At 35.1% G+C, this 18,967-nt stretch overlaps 1 protein-coding gene across 2 annotated transcripts in view; it reads right to left on the bottom strand.

Annotated features, from left to right (window-relative positions):
- Positions 1 to 15,577, bottom strand: part of MMRN1 (multimerin 1) — a 73,452-nt gene extending 57,875 nt beyond the window's left edge. The window contains exons 1-2 of one of the 2 annotated variants that reach the window (XM_025424724.3): positions 15,422 to 15,577; positions 536 to 1,358 (exon numbers count right to left, since the gene is read on the bottom strand). In XM_025424724.3, coding sequence (XP_025280509.1) covers positions 536 to 1,110 — 575 coding nt within the window. In that variant the 5' untranslated portion in view covers positions 1,111 to 1,358; positions 15,422 to 15,577. The remainder of the gene's footprint in view (positions 1 to 535; positions 1,359 to 15,421) is intronic. The other variant, XM_025424722.3, reaches the window with a different exon arrangement.
- Between the last annotated feature and the right edge of the window lie 3,390 nt (positions 15,578 to 18,967).

Raw genomic sequence — 18,967 nt, 5'->3', positions numbered from 1 at the left:
GTATTTTACATATAAAAAAACTCCTCTGTTTCAGGGAGCTCAATTAACTTGCTCAAAGTCACAAAACTAGGCAATACTGGAGACATGATTCCACACCAGCTCTCCTTGGCTTGATCTTCATAACTATACCCTCCATAGCCAGGCTATGTCAGTTTTTAAATCTGTTCATTTCCCAACTGTATTGTCATTTTTTCTTTCATGTTGTGGGTGTCCTGAGCACCGCCAACGTATCCTTGAGTTGAATAAACAACTAACAGTCACTGTGGTGTTACATTGTTAGTGAATATCTCAAGTAAAAGCCCTTTTATAAGTGACTTTGATTGGTTCAATTAAAACAAAATTGCTCCATTTTTTTGTTCATCTTTTTTCCATTAGATAAAGTAATGCTTAATTATCTTATCTAACTGAAACGTGATCCAATTTCATCTTGAACATGAAAACATTTTCTGAGAGTGAGACAATTTAACTGTTAGTTTACAATCTTTACAGACTTTACAGTTAGGGAGAGACAAGAAAAGAAAAGACTGTTTCTTACTTTCCTCTTGTTGTTTCAAAACTTGATTTTTGAGAGTTGGTTTTCTGGCTTCCACTGCTGTCACCTCTGCTGAGGTAGGTTTCCCGTGGTGATCGATTCCCCATGCTGCCTTCAATGGAATTGGGAGCAATCGCTTGTTGGTTCGACTTTCTGATGAAGGTCTGAAGAAATTTCAGTGTAGAGTTGGTAAGGACCACTGACTCTGCTCTTGGATTCAACTGGAGGCTAGGGTTGACTGGGAGGGCAGGAGTCTGTAACTTCAGCAGCCCTTCTGTCTTCCCTGTGGATGTGAGAGTTTGGCTTCTCATAGCCTCAGGAGGTGTGCCTGTCTCTGAAGGAGGCAGTGTGGATTTTAGAAGACTCTCTTCAGAGGTTCTTGCCTCAGGAATTGTGGCTATCTCAGCTGATGTGATCTGAGGGGTTGGTAGCATTTTATTTTGAGAAACTGTAGCAGAGGCTATGTTCTCCTGGGAGCTTGCATCCTCAGGGGTAGTCCAAGTGTCCGTGGTGTCGATAAGCCCAAAGCCCCCATTCCATAAACTAAAAAACAGAATAAATAGCCCTGCTCCCTTCATCTCAGTAGTTTGAAGTGAGAAAGCTCATGTGAAATTGGGAGATATAGTCCTCCTAGTCTTTTCAACAGCTGCTTCCACACTGAATCCGCTAAGACACGGTTTTGCCAATTTGAGATGTGTAGAGGAAATAGGTCTCTGTGTTTTGTAGTGGACTCAGGAAGTTTGATTTCCTGTTTCTGTAGGTTTTGTGTGATCTGTGACCTCTGGTAGGATGGATCTATGGAGGTGGTGAAGGGTTTCTGACGAGGCTAAGGGTAAATGGGAAAACAGGCAATTATTATCAGGAAAACCAATGAGAAAAACACGTCCTTTCCTACGTCCACTCATGTTTCATTTGTTGCTGATTTTGAAGAGAAATTTCACATTGATGACAGGGAGTATGGAATTTTGTTTGGATGAGCTGAATCAAGGAATTTAACATTTTGTTCTACTACACAGGGAAATTGAGAAAAAATATGTGACATTCTTTTCCATTGTGCCCCATCCAGAGAATCACATTTTGTTCAAGTGCTTACACACATGCACATACATAAACAAAAACTCATTGATAGAGTCTCTAACCTTTTATGCATCACAAGCCAAATTATGAAAAAATATTTATATACCCCTATTTTTATAAATATAGTTCAACCAAAGCATTACTTGAAGTTATTCTCAATGGGAAAAAAAAAAGTTATTCTCGATGATGAGTGATAACAAAAAAGAAAAGTATAAATTATTGAGTTATACAGGTATACATGGAACTCGTTTTAAATTCTGCTCTCAGAACTTCTACCAGAACCAGTTAATGGAATGAATAATCAGAATTTTGGGTAATAATGGATGAAGAAAAAAATGAAGTCACATGAAAATAAATTCGAATGGAATCATATATAATGCTTTTGTACTTTTGCTGTGGTGCAAAAATATATTAGCTGCAGATAATAGAGAGCTAAATTGATCAAAGACTTTCTTATGGTTGTTTTCCTAGTAGAGATGCTTCATGGGATTTATGATTTCACTACTAAAGCAAATCTCTGATTTTCAGGCTTCAATTAAGCTCTCTCATCTGTAAAAAAAAAATTCCACAGCAGACTCTTTGGACATATAAATAACATGTTATAACAGTTCATCCATCCATTCATTCTTTCAGTAATTACCCAACCATCAGTCAGCTTCAGCAAGGTACTCTCTTAGGTGCTGAGATTATAAAGCAAGAGTATTCTTGGCTCTCTATTTGCTTATGGTCTATTATATTATCTGAAAGCTAAATCTATGTATAACTAATCTTTCTGCTAATTTTTGTGCCAGGCATTAGGCTCTTGCTGAATATTCATAGAAGTTTTTCTTTCAGAATTGGATAACCGGAAACCTCTTGCCTGTTGGGTTATATACTATTGTAGATATATACTTCAGTCCCTAATCCTGTATACAGAGCACCAGGCCTAATTTTTCTCTGAATTATTAACTAGTTGGTCTTAATACTTTTTCTCCCCTTAGTTTTTGCCATTTATTTCTACAAGTAAATTGTTGTCAAATTAGAGACACATAATATGAGGTTATTTAAACTAAGACACATATTAATCAGCAGCAACCCCAATTAACTTTGGTATGAACTACAAGGCTCTGTTTCTTGGATATACTACAAAACAATCCTACAAGCCTTGCATTAGTAAAAGAGCAAATAGTTCCAGCACAGACAATCCAGACAGCAATTCATCACTAAAAAGGGCAACGAAACTGCCTAATTTTCATAATACAACATGTTTTTTTCAATACTAAGGAAAAGACAATACAGGATCTCTATCTGTAAAAGACACAAACAACTAGCCTTGGCTTAGAGCAAACTAAAAATTCAGAAAAATTAAAAATTTTCTACTTAGTGTACAATTTAAAATCCATTCTTCTAGATTAGGAAAAGTAGATGAATAGACTATCCTGAAGTTTAAAAAACAACCAGAATAATGGCACACAAAGATTTTTTTTCTTCTTTCATGGTTTGTAAAACACATCTTGATCCTGTTCAGGACAAGTGAATTTCAGTGGTAAAGGGTCACTCATTGGATCTATAACTGGTAACAAATAGCTCTCAAACGGTAATAAAAACTGAACCGAGCTAAGCAATTCATTTTGCTCTTGTAAGGTATTGACCAATAATGACTTTTGGTTACCCTCTTCCTAGCTTACAAATGACCTTGTGATCAAAAGGCTAAAGGTTCTGTATCTCATTATCAATCCACCAAGCCATCTTGCCATGTAACTCCCTCGAGAATCCCGAGCTCATTTAGAGGTTTTAGGTGTATGGATCATCCTGTAATTGGAGACATAAAATATCTGTACTCCAGAGACTGTCAGAGGCCTAACCTCAAATTCTGCTTTCTCAGACTCATTAATACTCATCAAATAACAATTAAGAAAAATAATATCCCTGCGATTACTGCCTAGAGAGTACTCAATCCATTCTTCTAGCTATTTTAAATACTATCTGTGGATTAAACTATACCATCAGAGTTTTATATACATGTATCCCATCATTTTGCTACACCTCCCCATTGCCCACTAGCTTGCTTACAGTATGTTTTACCTTACTGCCATTTATTCACTTTGAGTAATTTTATAAGAAAAGAACTATGAAACTCATTCTATTATATGCTATTAGGAGGATTTTTTGGTCATTTTTCATTGTATCATAGACATAGGATTGAATACATATTGCAAAATGAGTTCTCTCTAGATAATGAGATACTGGGTTCATTGTGTTTTTCTTTTTCCCTTATAATATGCATTAGTCAATTTTCTAATCACTAGGAAAAACCAAAAATAGTTTATTATGTTGAAATAAAAATATAAATGAGTTAAAAGAGAATCTTAGATTAAGGATTTCATTGTACATGTTGTTATATATTACTTAAAGCCACTTTTATGGGTGTAAGAGTATCTTTTTCCTTTCTTTAAAATTTCAATTCAGTCTGCCAACATATAGTATAACACTCAGTGTTCATCCCATCAACTGCCCTCCTTAGTGCCCATAACCCAGTCACCCCATCCCTCCACTCTCCTTCCCTCTACAACCCTTTGTTTCCCAGAATTAGGAGGCTCTCATGGTTTGTCTTCCTCTCTAATTTTTCCCCACTCAGTTTCACTCCTCCCTTATAGTCCCTTTCACTATTTCTTATATTCCACATATGAGTGAAAACATATATGATTGTCCTTCTTCATTTGACTTGTTTCACTCAGCATATGGCTGTAAGAGTATTATTCCTTGTAGAATGTTGGGGTGTAGAGTAACTAGATTAATAGGATTTCTTAGCAGCTTCTTTGTTTTCTTTTCACATGAGAAATTCTTATTTTTAAAAATAGTTTAAAACTTTTAAAATTATATTTCATTATAACCTTATTCCATAAATTGTCAGTGTCAAAAATAATCAGAGAAAACAATGTTCTAAGCCTTTTTCAATTTTACGTTGCTTGAAAATATTGAAAATCTGTTGAATGTATATATAGACAAACGGAGTTGTTCATGGGCTATGGGAGGGAGAGAAACAGATTTAAGTGAGATTTTGATAAGCCATACAATGTACTAGATAAGTTAAATTTGGCATATTATTTAATTATTACATAGAATACTTAATAGGTAAGTATTCTACTCTCATTTTGCTGATAAAAAAATAAGCTTAAGGAAGTTAAATAATTTCCTAGAGTAACACACTAGTAATTGACAGAGCAGATATTTATGTCTTATTCTGATTCTTTCCACCATCTATTATAAACCCCATAAAAGACGTAGAAAACTTCTAAATTCACAGAAATTTGAGGAAAATAATTGCCGTTGTCTCAAATTCAATCCTCAATGATTTTTAACTTCTTTATTTTTGCTTCTATCTCACAGCTAAAATGTGTATTGAGGTACACTAATAATTTAATGACTTCAATTAGTTTAAGGAATTAGAGGGGAAATTTTGTGTTTTTATAAGTTTGCTTTTAGTCTAAACTTTTCTGTTTGTTTGCTTTTTTTCTCTTTGGTTGGGTGCCTTTTTCAATTTCTGTGCAGTATTGTAAGGGATGACATTGCCTTATTTTCGGCAGCACAATACTACACTTCTTTTATTTGTTAGAATGGAACCTCCCCAACATCTAGAACAGTGCTTAGTTGGCATTCAATAAATATTTGTTAAATAAATGAATGAATGGATGAAACTGTGACTGTACTTCAGTAAAAGCACCTGTCAGAGGGCTAAAAAGGGGATCTATTTTTCTAACTCATAGCCACACAAGAGAAACAAAAAACAGTCTAAATGAGCATGATATACTTACTTTACAAATAGAATTTCAGAAGTCTCCTAAAATACCCCTTCAACCAGATTGTCTTTTGTAAATCTGTCCTACATAAAATTTAGAAAGCCCATTGTTTTTACCTCACCTGTTTTCAAAATATATTTTAAGTAGGTTATTTTGAAGCTATCACAGGCAAATGAGGATCAAAGCAAACCCTAAGAGCTGTGTAATAAAGGATAATGAAGCAGTGGTAACACTAGAGAACAATCTAAGGTATGTGAACAAATTAAAATGAAGAACAAAATTTAGGTCTTAGTGGGTTGGTAGGAAAACATAGTTTGTCTTAATATTAGATTTTTAACTTTATAATTAAGAACATAAAAAACACATTGATAAAACAAGATCAAATATTCCTCATAAGCAAATGTCTATATTGATAGTTTGCAACATTATCCTAATGCTTAATTTAAATTTCCCATGTAAGTAGAGCACTACACTTCAAATGAATTAAGACTAACTTCTTTTGAGAATTTTAGAAAGAAAAATATTTCATTTCCCAATTTACATCTGTTGAGTGACTTCTCCCAAAAATATGGAATAGATATAATTTTCCATTATTCTTCCTGCTAAGTACATCTAAAAATCCTGCACAGTAGTTATAAAACAAACATAAGAAGACTCAGAAAGGTAGAGAAATAAAGGTAGACTGGCTCGGATGATCCCAGGAACAGTACAACACTGAGTTCTCTGAATTTTCTTTTTGTCTCTTTTCCAGTGCTGGAGAATTTGTCAAACTAGAAACACCAATGACACAAACAACAAAAGCCCCAAGAAAGCCAAAAAGGACTTAAAAATGGCCAGCTCAGAAAGACAGTAATCTATTCAGACAATAGCTGCACTACCCCCACCAAACACCACAGAAAAAATGTGATCCCATCTCCACCCTTGCCAGCAAAGACTGAACGAAGAGCCTTAGACTTCTACCCTCATAATGTTGCAATAAGGTGTCAGCTCACATCCCTCCCTTGGGTGTCAGAAAAGGCCAATACAGAAGCCAGGAATTTCATCATTGAAGGAGCTCTATTGACTAGTCAGTGCTATCACCCTACAAGGGCTGGGTAAAGGGCAAGAGGACTGGGGAAAAAAAAGAAAAAAAGCTTTGAGGCATTCCAGGTCCTCACTAAGTACACTTCAATGGTCCCCAAAAGACTGGAGATAAGGCAAAAGTTCAGAGAGATATCTTCATGGTGAAAAAATTCATATGTAGAAAAATAAGACAACCCACCAAAGATTTTTAAAAAGTGGCTTCTTACTACAAAGTATGAGGTCTCCCCCGTGTAATAATCACTTCTTCACCCCACTGATGAGGGAAGAATTCCCACCCTAGGGTTAAGGCGGTAGCTGACACCGGATGGATAAGATTGGCAGCAGTTCATATGACAACATCATCTATCAAACAGGGCCACACATAGGTAGCACTCAGAAACAGAGTGAACAACTAGGGCTATATGAAACAGGCTTTGTAAAAATGAGAGGGTGGGCTGTCTCCTGGCTTTGATGGGAGGATGCACTTGGCTTGTTTAAATAATTCTACAGCTTGGCAGGGAATTGAAACCCACTACTTAGAGACAAGCAGGAAATGTGCTTGGTCCCTTTGATAAGGAGGATTGTTTAACCAGAGTCCCTTATCCACCAGAACAAAGTGGGGAAGGCAACTTGTGGTTAGGCCATCTAAGGCCTTCTGTGTTTCACATGTCAAGGCAGTACATAATATTGCACCTTAATTTTAGACCTTATACCACATACAGTTCAGAGAGCCTTTTTTCTGTGTTGTAAGGGTAAGAACTCTCTGGAGTTTTGTCTGTGTTCAGAATGCTTAGTTTGAAGGAAAATCCTGATCATGCTGTCAAAGTATTTAAAGGCTATGTTCAGTTAAAACCAATAAAAGATAAAACAACTTTAGTCTAGATTAGATCTAGCTCAACTACAAATTGATGACTCAGCCCCCACACTAAAGGCCTGACAGGACTAAGGTTATGCTCTTATCTGAGACAAAGTTTATTTACTACAGTTCTTTTACACGTAATGCTTCTCAAAAATTATGAGACAAATGAAGGAATAAGAAAATATGACCCGTAGTCAAGAAAGAAAACATCCTCAGACAAATATTCTGGAAAGATTGAGATATTAGGTATATTAGAAAGACAAGTTAACATAACTATGACAGAATGTGGTAGCGAATGCAGGCAATATGTCTGACCACAAAGAGAATTTCAGCAGAGACAAAATTGTTAAAAACATTAAATGGAAATGCTAGATATAAAAAAACATGATATCAAAAATAGAAAACTCATTTGATAAGTTTAATAGCACAGTGGAAATATCAAAGAAAGTAATTAGCTAATTTGAAGACAGGTCAAAAAAAATTATCCAAACTGAAAGACAAAAAAGGTAAATGTGTAGATGAAAGAAAGGAACAGTGCTGGAGATCTGTGAGACACTTTCATAAGTATGACATACATATAATTGGAGTACATAAAGACAAAAATAAAGGAGAAAAGAGAAATTAGAACAAAAGATAAATTTTGAAAGGTAATAGATAAAAATTCTCCAAAATTGATAAAGCACATCAATTCAAACATCAAGAAGTTCAGAAAACCCCAGGAAGGAAATTATGCCTAGGCATATCATAGGTAAAATCCTGAAACACCAAGAATAAAAAGAAAATATTGAAAGCACTCGATAATTTAAAAAAAATCATATTACATAAAGAGTGGAACAGTTATGGCTGACTTTTCATTAAATATAGTCAATGTGAGATGAAGCCAAATGACATCTTTAAAGATTTCAAAGAAAAAATGAAATCTGTTAGTTTAGAATTATACAGCTAATAAAAATATCTGTCAAAGGGGAAATAAAGATATATTTATTAGGCAAACCCTGAAAGAATTAGTCTCCAGAAGACCTGTATACCAATATATTGACAATTTAAATGAAATGTATATCATTAAAAGTGATAGAGACGTAGAAACAAAAATCTAAAAAGCTCCATTCATAAAAACAACTTTCCAACAAAGAAAACTCCAGGCCCAAATAGCTTCCCTAGCAAATTCTAACAAAAATTTAAGGAAGAAATACCACAAGTTTTCACGAAGTTTTATCAAACATAGAAGAGGAAATAATATATCCCAGCTCAATTTATGCAGCCAGAAAAACACGAATACCAACTATTACAATGCCAAATATTTCAATAAAAATAAAACCACTGACTAATATCCTTCACAGACATGAAAACAAAATACTCTAACTAAATTGCACTATGTAAAAGGCTAATATATCATAACCACATGGAGATTATTCCAAGAATTCAAGGTTGAGTTACATTTAGAAATCAAGCAATGTAATTCACCATATTAGCAAAAGAAAATAAGTTAACTTTTAAAAAGTATGTGTATGTGTCTAAATAAGTACAGCAAAAGCATTGAACAGAATTAGATACTGGTTTATTTTTTTTCAGAGATTTTATTTATTTATTAATAGAGACAGAGAGAGAAAGGCAGAGACACAGGCAGAGGGAGAAGCAGGTTCCATGCAGAGAGCCTGAGGTGGGACTCGATCCCGGGTCTCCAGGATCACACCCTGGGCTGCCGGCGGCGCTAAACTGCTGAGCCACCAGGGCTACCCTAAATACTGGTTTATATTAAAATACCTCTGCACACTAGAAATAGTAAAGCATCAACAAGACATGTGCTGATAACATCTTTATTAATCATGAAACTTTAAATGTTTTTCCCCCAATATAAAAAACAAGTAAAAATGTTTGCTTTGACAACTTCTATTCACTATTGTGCTGGAAATCTTGGCCATTCCAACAAGGTAAACAAAAGAAACAAGCATAGTGACTAGAAAGGAAAAAGTGAAATGCTTTTATAAGATGGCATAACTATGCACACAGAAATTCCATAAAATCTTCAAAAAAAAAATCCTACAAATCAGTGAATTTAGGCAATTCACAATATAATGGGTGCAAAATAGTCCAGAAATTTTTTAAAAGAACTGAATTGAATTGCTCACACTATCTGATTTTAAGATTTAGTCTATAATAATCAGAACAGTGTAATATTGGTGTTTCAAATAATGTAAGGGTAAGAGAGTTTTCTCTTAAAATAGAACACTTGAAGAAAAGAGTGGGCCAAGGAATCAATCCACAATGATTTTGAGAAAAAGCACTGTCAATTCAATGATGATGATCATAATAATAATAATAATAATAATAAATCTTTTTAAAAATATTTTATTTGAGAGACAGAGAAAATGAGAGAGAGAGAGAGAGAGAGCAGGAACAGGGGGGAGGCTTAAAGCGAGAGGGAAAAACAGACTCCCCACTGAGCAGGGAGCCCAATGTGGAACTCTGGAATCATGACCTGTGCTGAAAGTAGATACTTAACCCACTGAGCTACCCAGGTGCCCCCTACCAACATCTTATTAACAAAAGATACAGGAGCAAATAAATATGTAAATTTTAAAAATGAAATTTCACCTCTAATACACTTTAAACTTAAACTTAAGATGGATCGGGATCCCTGGGTGGCGCAGTGGTTTAGCGCTTGCCTTTGGCCCAGGGCGCGATCCTGGAGACCCGGGATTGAATCCCACGTCAGGCTCCCGGTGCATGGAGCCTGCTTCTCCCTCTGCCTGTGTCTCTGCCTCTCTCTCTCTCTCTCTGTGACTATCATAAATAAATAAAAATTAAAAAAAAAAAAAAAAACTTAAGATGGATCATATACTAAATACTAAATAAAAACTAATCATAACCTTTAAGTAGCAAACAGAATAGCTTCATGATCTTAAAAAAGATTTCTTTGATGGGGCACAAAAAGTATGCACCATAAACAAGGTGATACATTGAACCTCTTCAAAACTAAAAGCTTCAGCTATTTAAAGGACACAATTAAGAAAATGAATAGCAAGCCCTACACTGAATAAAAATCATAAGCATTTATATATTTAAACAAATTACTCATCCAGAATATAAAAGAAATTCCTATAAATCAATTATAAAAATACAAACAATCCTATTAATAAATTGGCAAAAGCCCCTTGAACAGACACATAACAAAAGAAGATGTACAAATGGCCAACATATACCTGAAAAGGTGCCTGATATATTCAGTTATCAGAGCAAAGCAAAGCAATTAAAACTATAATTAGGTGCCATTTCTCAGGCATTAGAAAAACTAAAAGTAAAAAACAAAAACAAGGTTTTTGTTTCCAAGTGCTGGAAGGGAATAAGGTAATCAGCATTTCACGTATTTCCAGTAGAAATATAAAATGGTACCACCACTTTGGAGAATTGTGTGGCAATTATGAAGTTGAAAGTGATGTGGGAAATAAAGGCAAAGGAAATGTAGCTTAAATTGAAATCTCCTACAGCTGGCCATGCACTGAGAGGTCCCTGAGACATGAAGAGCATAACTTTCCTCAAGGAATTTGTGGCTGCCTTTGTGCCTTTATGTTTAAAAGTAACCTTACCATGGCAGCAGCTGGCCTTGCTTTCATATTCTTTGGAGACTGGGACCATCCCTCACCGACACTAATTAAAAAGTATATAATCAATCACTTCTCACAATCCCAGGATAGCTCTTTCTGCCCACAGATGTGGTCCCGTGAGTAGGGAAGAGGGTAAGTGGTAGGCAGGAGAGAGAGGAAGCCCCTGCCTCCCCTGACTGCCTAGGAAACTATTCCTGGCAGGTGAAGACAGTAAGACAGAGGGGAATAGAGATAAGGGAAGGGCACAAAAGTCTCAAGGCCACAAGTTTCCTAGTCAGTTCTCAATAAAAGACTGCCATTGACAACCTTCAGTGGCAACCCATTCGGGACCCCTCTTGCTCTAGAGAGCTTTTTTCTTTCTTCTCTGTTCTCACCTGCACTTAGTAAACTCTCACTTCACTTCACCCTTTGTGACCACGAGATTCATTCTTCGATTTCGTGGGACAAGAACCCTGAAATCCTGCAACAAAGTACAGGTACCTCACCTGTGACAAAGGAATTTTACACTGATGTACTTACCCAGGAGAAATAAAAACATGTCCACAAGAACATTCGTTCAAGAGGATTTAGAAAAGTCTTATTTGTAGTAGTAACCCCAAACTGAGAACAATTCAAATGTCCATCAAGAGAAGGTATAAATGAAGAGTGAAATGTCTAATAGTAAAATACAACTATAATAAAAAAGAATAAAATGCGGATGTATGTGAATAACATGAATGACTTCCAAATTAATATGTTGAGTGAGAGATTTGAAGCAGAAAAGAGTATCTATGTTACAGTTCTGTGTATGTGAAATCGAAGAACAGGAAATACTAATTTATGGTAAAAATCAGAAAGTAGCTTCCTCTGGGCGTAGGAGGATTTATTAGCAACAGACATGAAAGATCTGTTTGGGATAATGGAAATATTTTACATTTTGCTTTGGGTTGTGGGTACTAAGTATATACAATTGTCAAAATCAATGAATTGAATACTGAAGAGCTGAACATTTTATGGTGTGTAATTTACACATTAATTTTTTAAGTGTAAGAAAAATAACTTAATAAGCTTGAAATCAAGAATGTTTGCCTCTTTTCAGCAGCGAGTTGATCTTTTTTAAGTATACAATCTTTCCTTTTCTAAATAAAACAAATCTAATTCTTACATCCATCTGTGAAGCAGAGATGATTTCTAGGACAGAGGGTCATCTTAAGTTGGCTTGATATTTACCAAAAATTTCATATGCCTGGGACATGAAATGGAGGATAAGAATACAGTGGGACATTAAGGAAACTTCAGTGTTAGAACCAGGACTAAAATTTAGGTTTTCTAAAACCAAGTCAGTAGTCTTTCTATACTTAACTCTGTCTTCATAATACATTCTCTTAAAACCACATAAGCCCAGATAAATTTAGAGTTTAGACTTGTCCTAATTTTATTAATGGGGGAAAATGTTAAAGTACTGTTTCAATAACATATATTTACACACACATACACATACATATACATATATATGCACATGTCTAATTACATATATCCATATTTATATTTACTGTTAAGCCAAAATATTGGTAAAAATGGTTAAATATCAAAATCATAGATTTATGAGATGCCTGAGTGGCTCAGTGGTTGAGCACCTGCCTTTGGTTTGGGTTGTGATCCCGGAGTCCCGGGATTGAGTCCTGCATCAGGCTCCCTGAAAGAAACATGCTTCTCCCTCTGTCTATGTCTCTGCCTCTCTCTTTGTGTCTCTCATGAATAGATAAATAAAATCTTTTTTTTTTTTAAAAAAGAGCATGACTTTGTAATAAGACAGCAATTACAAAAAGACCTAATACTAAGTAGTTGAAGATAAATCCAACAATTATGATTATTGTTTTTTATCACAACAAAACCCACTTATGGTAGAAAAATGAAAAGCCAATAATATTTCTCCGTATTATAGAATTAAATTAAAGGAGAATGCTTGTTCTACTGAAATGTCATTGTAACATATAGATATCATCAAAATATGAAAGTAATCTTTCTGCAAGGGTTACTTTTCTTAAGCAGCAGGAAAGTGGTTAATATAACCCCTCAATTTAAATAAATTTAACTTAAATTTGGAGATATATCAGCTGCTGACAAACCCTCATTAGTAATAAATTTAGGAAATGGCCAGATGTCGTAAAGAAGTGTTATAATCAGAACAAAAATAGCTCACAAAACACTTCATTTTCATCGGAAGTATTCTTAGTAACTTTGACACATAACTTATTATACCAAATTCCTTCATTAGTTGTATCATTACTGTTCAGTTCTCAAAAGCTAAATTATAAATTGAAAGGAAGCCTTGTGGAAATGGATTCAATATATAATTTGCAACAATACATCAGTAGATGGAAGAAGGTGGGATTATGTATCAATGCTAGATACACCATTACTAAAGTTGTAGTAACAGTGCAATCAGAATGACATTTTACATTCGCCCTGAGCAACACTGACAAACACAAAACACCTTTCATTAATATTCCTTTCTCAGGCCTTCATTAAAAAAGGAAAGAAAAGGCATATATAATTTATTCATATATTATCATTCACACAAAACGAGAACACTTGTTTTTAGAGTTAGAAGAACTCATTTTAACAAAACAAGTACACCTGATATTAATTCTCAAATTTTAAAGATTTTGTATGTCATGACTTAGAAACCTCGACATTCCCTTGGAGACCTTAATACCTTAGAATAAGCAATTACTAAATTTAAGAAATGTGTTATAAATGTATAGCTTCAAATTTACATATGAAATTTTTAGTTTGGAAGTATGTATCTGCTAGATTAGAATTTACATTTGATTTAAATTTAGCTAGATGCTAGCAACACAACAATAAAATTAAGAAATTACCTCTCTCAGTAGTTACAGTTTGTTGCTTATCTTACAGTATGCAAATCTGCGTACCACTGGTTAAATTAAAGAACCAGAAAAGGGTATTATCTGCTCAAAACATTCCTAGGAATATAGGCACAGAAATTCTCCAGATTTTCATGAAAAAGCCAACAAATAACCTTCCCTTAATTTTATCAGTGCTGCTGCCTCCAAATCCCAAGAGATAATAATCTCCCCCCTGAATACATCTAGCCTAATAAAACACAATGTTTCTCTCGTATTTTCATGAACCGCTTTCTTCTAAATCCTTTATTCTTTTTAGAACCATAGGCAGGGGGCATAGAAAGAAGGCAGCATGTCAAATGGCTGCAGGTTTGAACCCAGGATCTTTTTCTCATCTCATTCCGTCATGTACCGCTGGTATGGTTTTAGACATGTGTCTTGGTCTAGACAAGCTTCAGTTACCTCCTCTGTATTCTTCCTCCAATGATTACATGGCTCAGGGCCTATGAGACCATTGTATACAATGTAAAGTCATATATTAATAAAAGTTGGAATATTATTATCTCACAAAACCAGAGCTATACTTTACCAATCCTCATGTTTAATTTCCATTACATTTCCTCTCCTCCTACCAAGACAAGAGCCTGGACCCATCCATCCCTGCTTGTTTTAAACTTTATTCTCACTCTACACACTAGAAAGCCTTCTGTATGGCTCCCCTGTTCTATTAACTCTCAATGGACAGATGTTAGGCCAATAGAAGAACAGATTAACACTGATTTGCCTTCTCCTGACAATTATGATTGTTAGCTCATTATGCACTGATTCTGTGCTAAGCATTGCATCGAGTGCCACATAAACTAAATTAATCCTATTCAATTTCTCTAAGGCATGTGACATGTGACTCACAATCTCCATTTTACCAGGAAATCGAGTAACTGGCCAGGGTATTTACTGGAAAATGACAGAACTGCCATTTGAATCCAGATCCTTTAAGCCTACAGCTTAAACTAAACCTTCTCTCCCAGGTTAACCTAATCTCACATATTAATTTAGATTCTTAACTTTTGTTAACAATAGAAGTCAACTTCTTGTTACATTAGGGAAATAGTAGAAACAATGAACACAGAGCTTGGTTTCAAAAGAAAGCAGCCATATTTGCAAACATACTAATTGTCTCTCCCTATGGCTTCTACACCCAGAGCAGAGTATCTGTGAAATTAAAGCAGCAACATACAACCACCAAAAAAGTAACAGTTTCATGAAACAAAGACTATTGATTTAGTAGATGAGTTAGTCTATCAACTAAAAGAATAGCCATGCAATTGACTGTACCATGAGTGATAATAACATTACAACAGTTTCCAATGAAATGTTTTTCTTCAGGCTATTTTCATAAAAAGCGTGAAATTTGACCAGAAGATTTTATCTACACACATGCCTACTGGATTACAATGTTTTGGAAAAATTTTAATGGAAAAATGCTGTAAAATTCTTTTTCATTGTATGTTACAGAAGTGCTAACACTATTAATAACTCAAAGGTGACCAGTAATCTTGTTAGAAGCAACAATAAATAGCAAACTTCTCTCTATCTTTAGGATTTTTTTCTTTCAGGCAGAATGTTGATTAAAAAAAGAAATCATGGGTCGTTCTTACCTTAATATCCTTTGCACAGGATATATACATGTGGAAACTTCTGTGGGACTCTCTTTAGGCTGTCTCCACAAATATTCACTTGTTTGCTGAAGCAGAGAAACAGGAGCTTAAGAAGAGCAGGGGGGGAAGCACCCTTAGGAGGGCCTTGCCTTTATTCTTTCTGTGAATGCCTAGCAACAGAAGCCCAGAGACCAAGAAACTAAGATGCCTGAGGGCACTGACCCCGGCCCGCCTCCTGTCCTTTCAGTGTTGCATTTAATCCTAGATTCTTACTAAAAAGTGTTACCCAAGATGAAGGTTTAGTCACCGCTGTGATTAATGTGTTCCAAATAATGCAAGGCCAAGACTTTTCTCCAGTTTCTTGATGGCAATATATTTCGTTAATCTGTAATATTTAAGCCTGTACGAAAGCAGGCATAAGATGTAAATCATCATTTTTAAGAGTTCGACTTTTAATTCTATCCCATTTAGAAACAAGAAAAACTGTAATGGAAACTAGGGTAAACTGCTCTAGCTTTCTGATGAACACCATTATTGCAGCCCTGGGCTGCATTCCTGAGAGCATTTCAGAGCCAGCCACACCTCACTGATAAATCTAATTCTTTGCTAGAACATTCTATCGTTTCTTCTACAGCTCTTGTAAGTGGGAGGAGAATGAGTTCTTCCAAGTTTGCATCTCAGACAAAATTTTTCTAGAACATAGATTTCAGTCAACTGAATCTGCTCAGTTCAGCTTCTGCCTATTTTAGCATTTGTCACCTTTCTTCTATAAAGTAAACAAATCTTATGCAAGCCAAGGGAGGACCCCTGCTCTGTTGTCTTTTAAATCCTCAGAACCAATCTTACACAGGGTAGGTGATCAATAAGTATGTGGGTGCCTGCCCCTGTAGCTAAAAGCAGTGGAAGCTTTGACACAAGTTTGAGTTCTTCCTCAAGTATATTTTGCTCCCTTAGAGATTTTTCTCTACAGTCAGCTGAGATTCCCTAACCAAACACATTGTTCATTGTTGAAAAACAGTCTCCAGGAATCTCTGGGTGGCATGGCCGTTGAGCGCCTGCCCTTGGCTCAGGGCATGATCCTGCAGTCCCGGGATCGAGTCCCACATCGGGCTCCCTGCATGGAGCCTGCTTCTCCCTGTGCCTGTGTCTCTGCCTCTCTCTCTCTGTGTCTCTCATGAATAAATAAATAAATCTTAAAAAAAAAAAAAAAAAAAAACCCACAGTCTCCAGATTTTAGGGCATTCAAATGTGTCTGTGTGAAACATTTTTGAAAGTTTAGATGCACATGGGTGGAAATGTCATTATAACTAAATTTCAGTGAGTTTTTTAGTGTCTATTTTTGAGGGACAAATTATATATCTATTATATAGAGATATATAAACAAAGACATTTTTAGAGAAAAAAGGAATAACTAGAACACAGTGGGGTTTTTTTCTGTTTTGTTTTGTTTTTTAATGAGGCATGTATTCCATTAGCTATCTAACTTTTGAGAAGTAGGTAGAACCATAAAATACTATCATTAATCTCTCACATGAAGTAATTCAAAATTCTATCCAGAATTCTATAAGAATACAATGTCATAAAAAAATAAAAAAAATAAAAAAAAAAAAGAATACAATGTCATGAGGAATATTGTATCTAGCTCTTCTCTATGCTCCCCAGGCCTGTCCTATTTATAGTCTGGGTAGAAAACTCCTGAAATACCTTATAAATGTATTATCTCATCACAAATAGAATGAATTGAATCATGAGTCATAGATAAATAAAAATATTTTTGCTTTGGCACTAAATGACTTAAACATTGCATTGTAAAATAAAAAATTATGCTTGGATGGATATAATTTCACATAAAATTGAAAAAGAGGCAAAAGCATTTAAAACAATAATTGTTCATTACAAGAAAAATATAAAATTATTTTCACAGAAATATATAAACAGAAGTATGTGAATTCAACAGAAAATACTGTGTGAGCATATGTGTAGCATTAGGCATGATAAAATTGAGATTCTACTATTTAAGGTATTCTAATAAAGTTAGTATCTTACTCAAATTTTTTAAAAACAAGAAAACTCATTATTTTTACATAATTTAGTATATAGTATATTATATGTAATGTCTATGTGGTGTTATGTATATATCGTATCTATGCATAATGTATATATGTATATATGCATAAGTACATGTATAGCATATAGAATATATAATTATATATATATAAACAAGAGAAAGAAATATATATATATAAACAAGAGAAAGAGAGAGAGTGTGTGTGTGTGTGTGTGTGTGTATCTCCCAAATAGCTCTAATACAAGGTAAAGGAATAAGCATTTCATTTTTTAAAAAAAGATTTTATTTATTTATTTGAGAGAGAGAGAGATGCATGAGCAGGGGAGGGGCAGATGGAGAGGAAAGAGAGAAGCAGACTCCCCACTGAGTGCAAAGTCTGACAGGCCACAAGGTGGGGCTAAATCCCAGTTCTCAGAGATCATGACCTAGGCTGAGGTCAGATACTTAACTGACTTAGCCACCCAGGCACCCCAAGGAATAAGCATTTTAAAGAGCCAATAGAAAATAAAGAGACATGGGAGTCATTCAGAGGTTACTTTTCTTCCATACTGATTTTCATAAATTTATGTGCTGGTATGTGTATGTAAGTAGAGAGAAACAGAGAGAATCTCCTTGTGGAAAAGAAACTTCATGAGTCAAAATTTTTCTTTTGATCTCATTATTGCATCTCCAGAATAATTGTTGAAAGCAGTTTTCCAAAGTAATGTCAAGTTAGGGTGCCTAAGTAGCTCAGTGGGTTAAGCGTCTGCTTTCTGCTCGGGTCCTGATATCAGGGTCCTGGGATCAAGCCCCGCATTGGGCTCCCTGCTCAGCAGAGGACTCAGAAGCAGGCTCCCTGCTTCTCCCTTTCCCCCTGTTCCCCCCACCTCTGTTCATGCTCTTTCTCTTTCTCAAATAAATAAATAAATAAATAATCTTAAAAAAAAAAAAAAAAGTAATGTCAAGTTTTCTGAAGCCTTCTCAATCCCTAAATATCACTTTCTCTACTGCAGCCAGGGGTAATTTACATAAAAGTCTAATCAGATTATGTGTGTTCCTGTGTTCAATTCTTGACTTTTCCACAATGCCTAAAATGCAACCCAGATTCTCAGGACACTAATGATTTTACTTCAATCTCACCTTACACTACTCTTTTCCTTGCCTACTGTGTCCCAGTCATGCTGATGTTCCTTTGGTCTCAAATTTGCTACTTTGTCATTGAACATTTGGGAGCCCCTTGCCTAGAAATCTGTCTTCCAAAGGGTGCTTTATTCTCATCATTAATTCTCAATTAGTTCTCAACTGTTCCTTCTTCCTTACAAGTATCTCCTTCAAATATGTATTTCACAATTAGTTGTTTATTTAGTATTCATTTCCTTCCTACCACATATCACAATTAGCTGTTATTTCACTTACTTGTTTTCAATCATTCTCCCCCAAAGGGAGAAATTCCATGATGGCAAAGGAACACATTAATCACATTCATTTGTTTTATCTCA

The sequence above is a fragment of the Canis lupus genome, chromosome 32 (genome assembly GCF_003254725.2).
Source record: "Canis lupus dingo isolate Sandy chromosome 32, ASM325472v2, whole genome shotgun sequence".
Lineage (NCBI taxonomy): Eukaryota > Metazoa > Chordata > Mammalia > Carnivora > Canidae > Canis > Canis lupus.
This window is presented reverse-complemented; position numbering and strand designations above follow the sequence as displayed.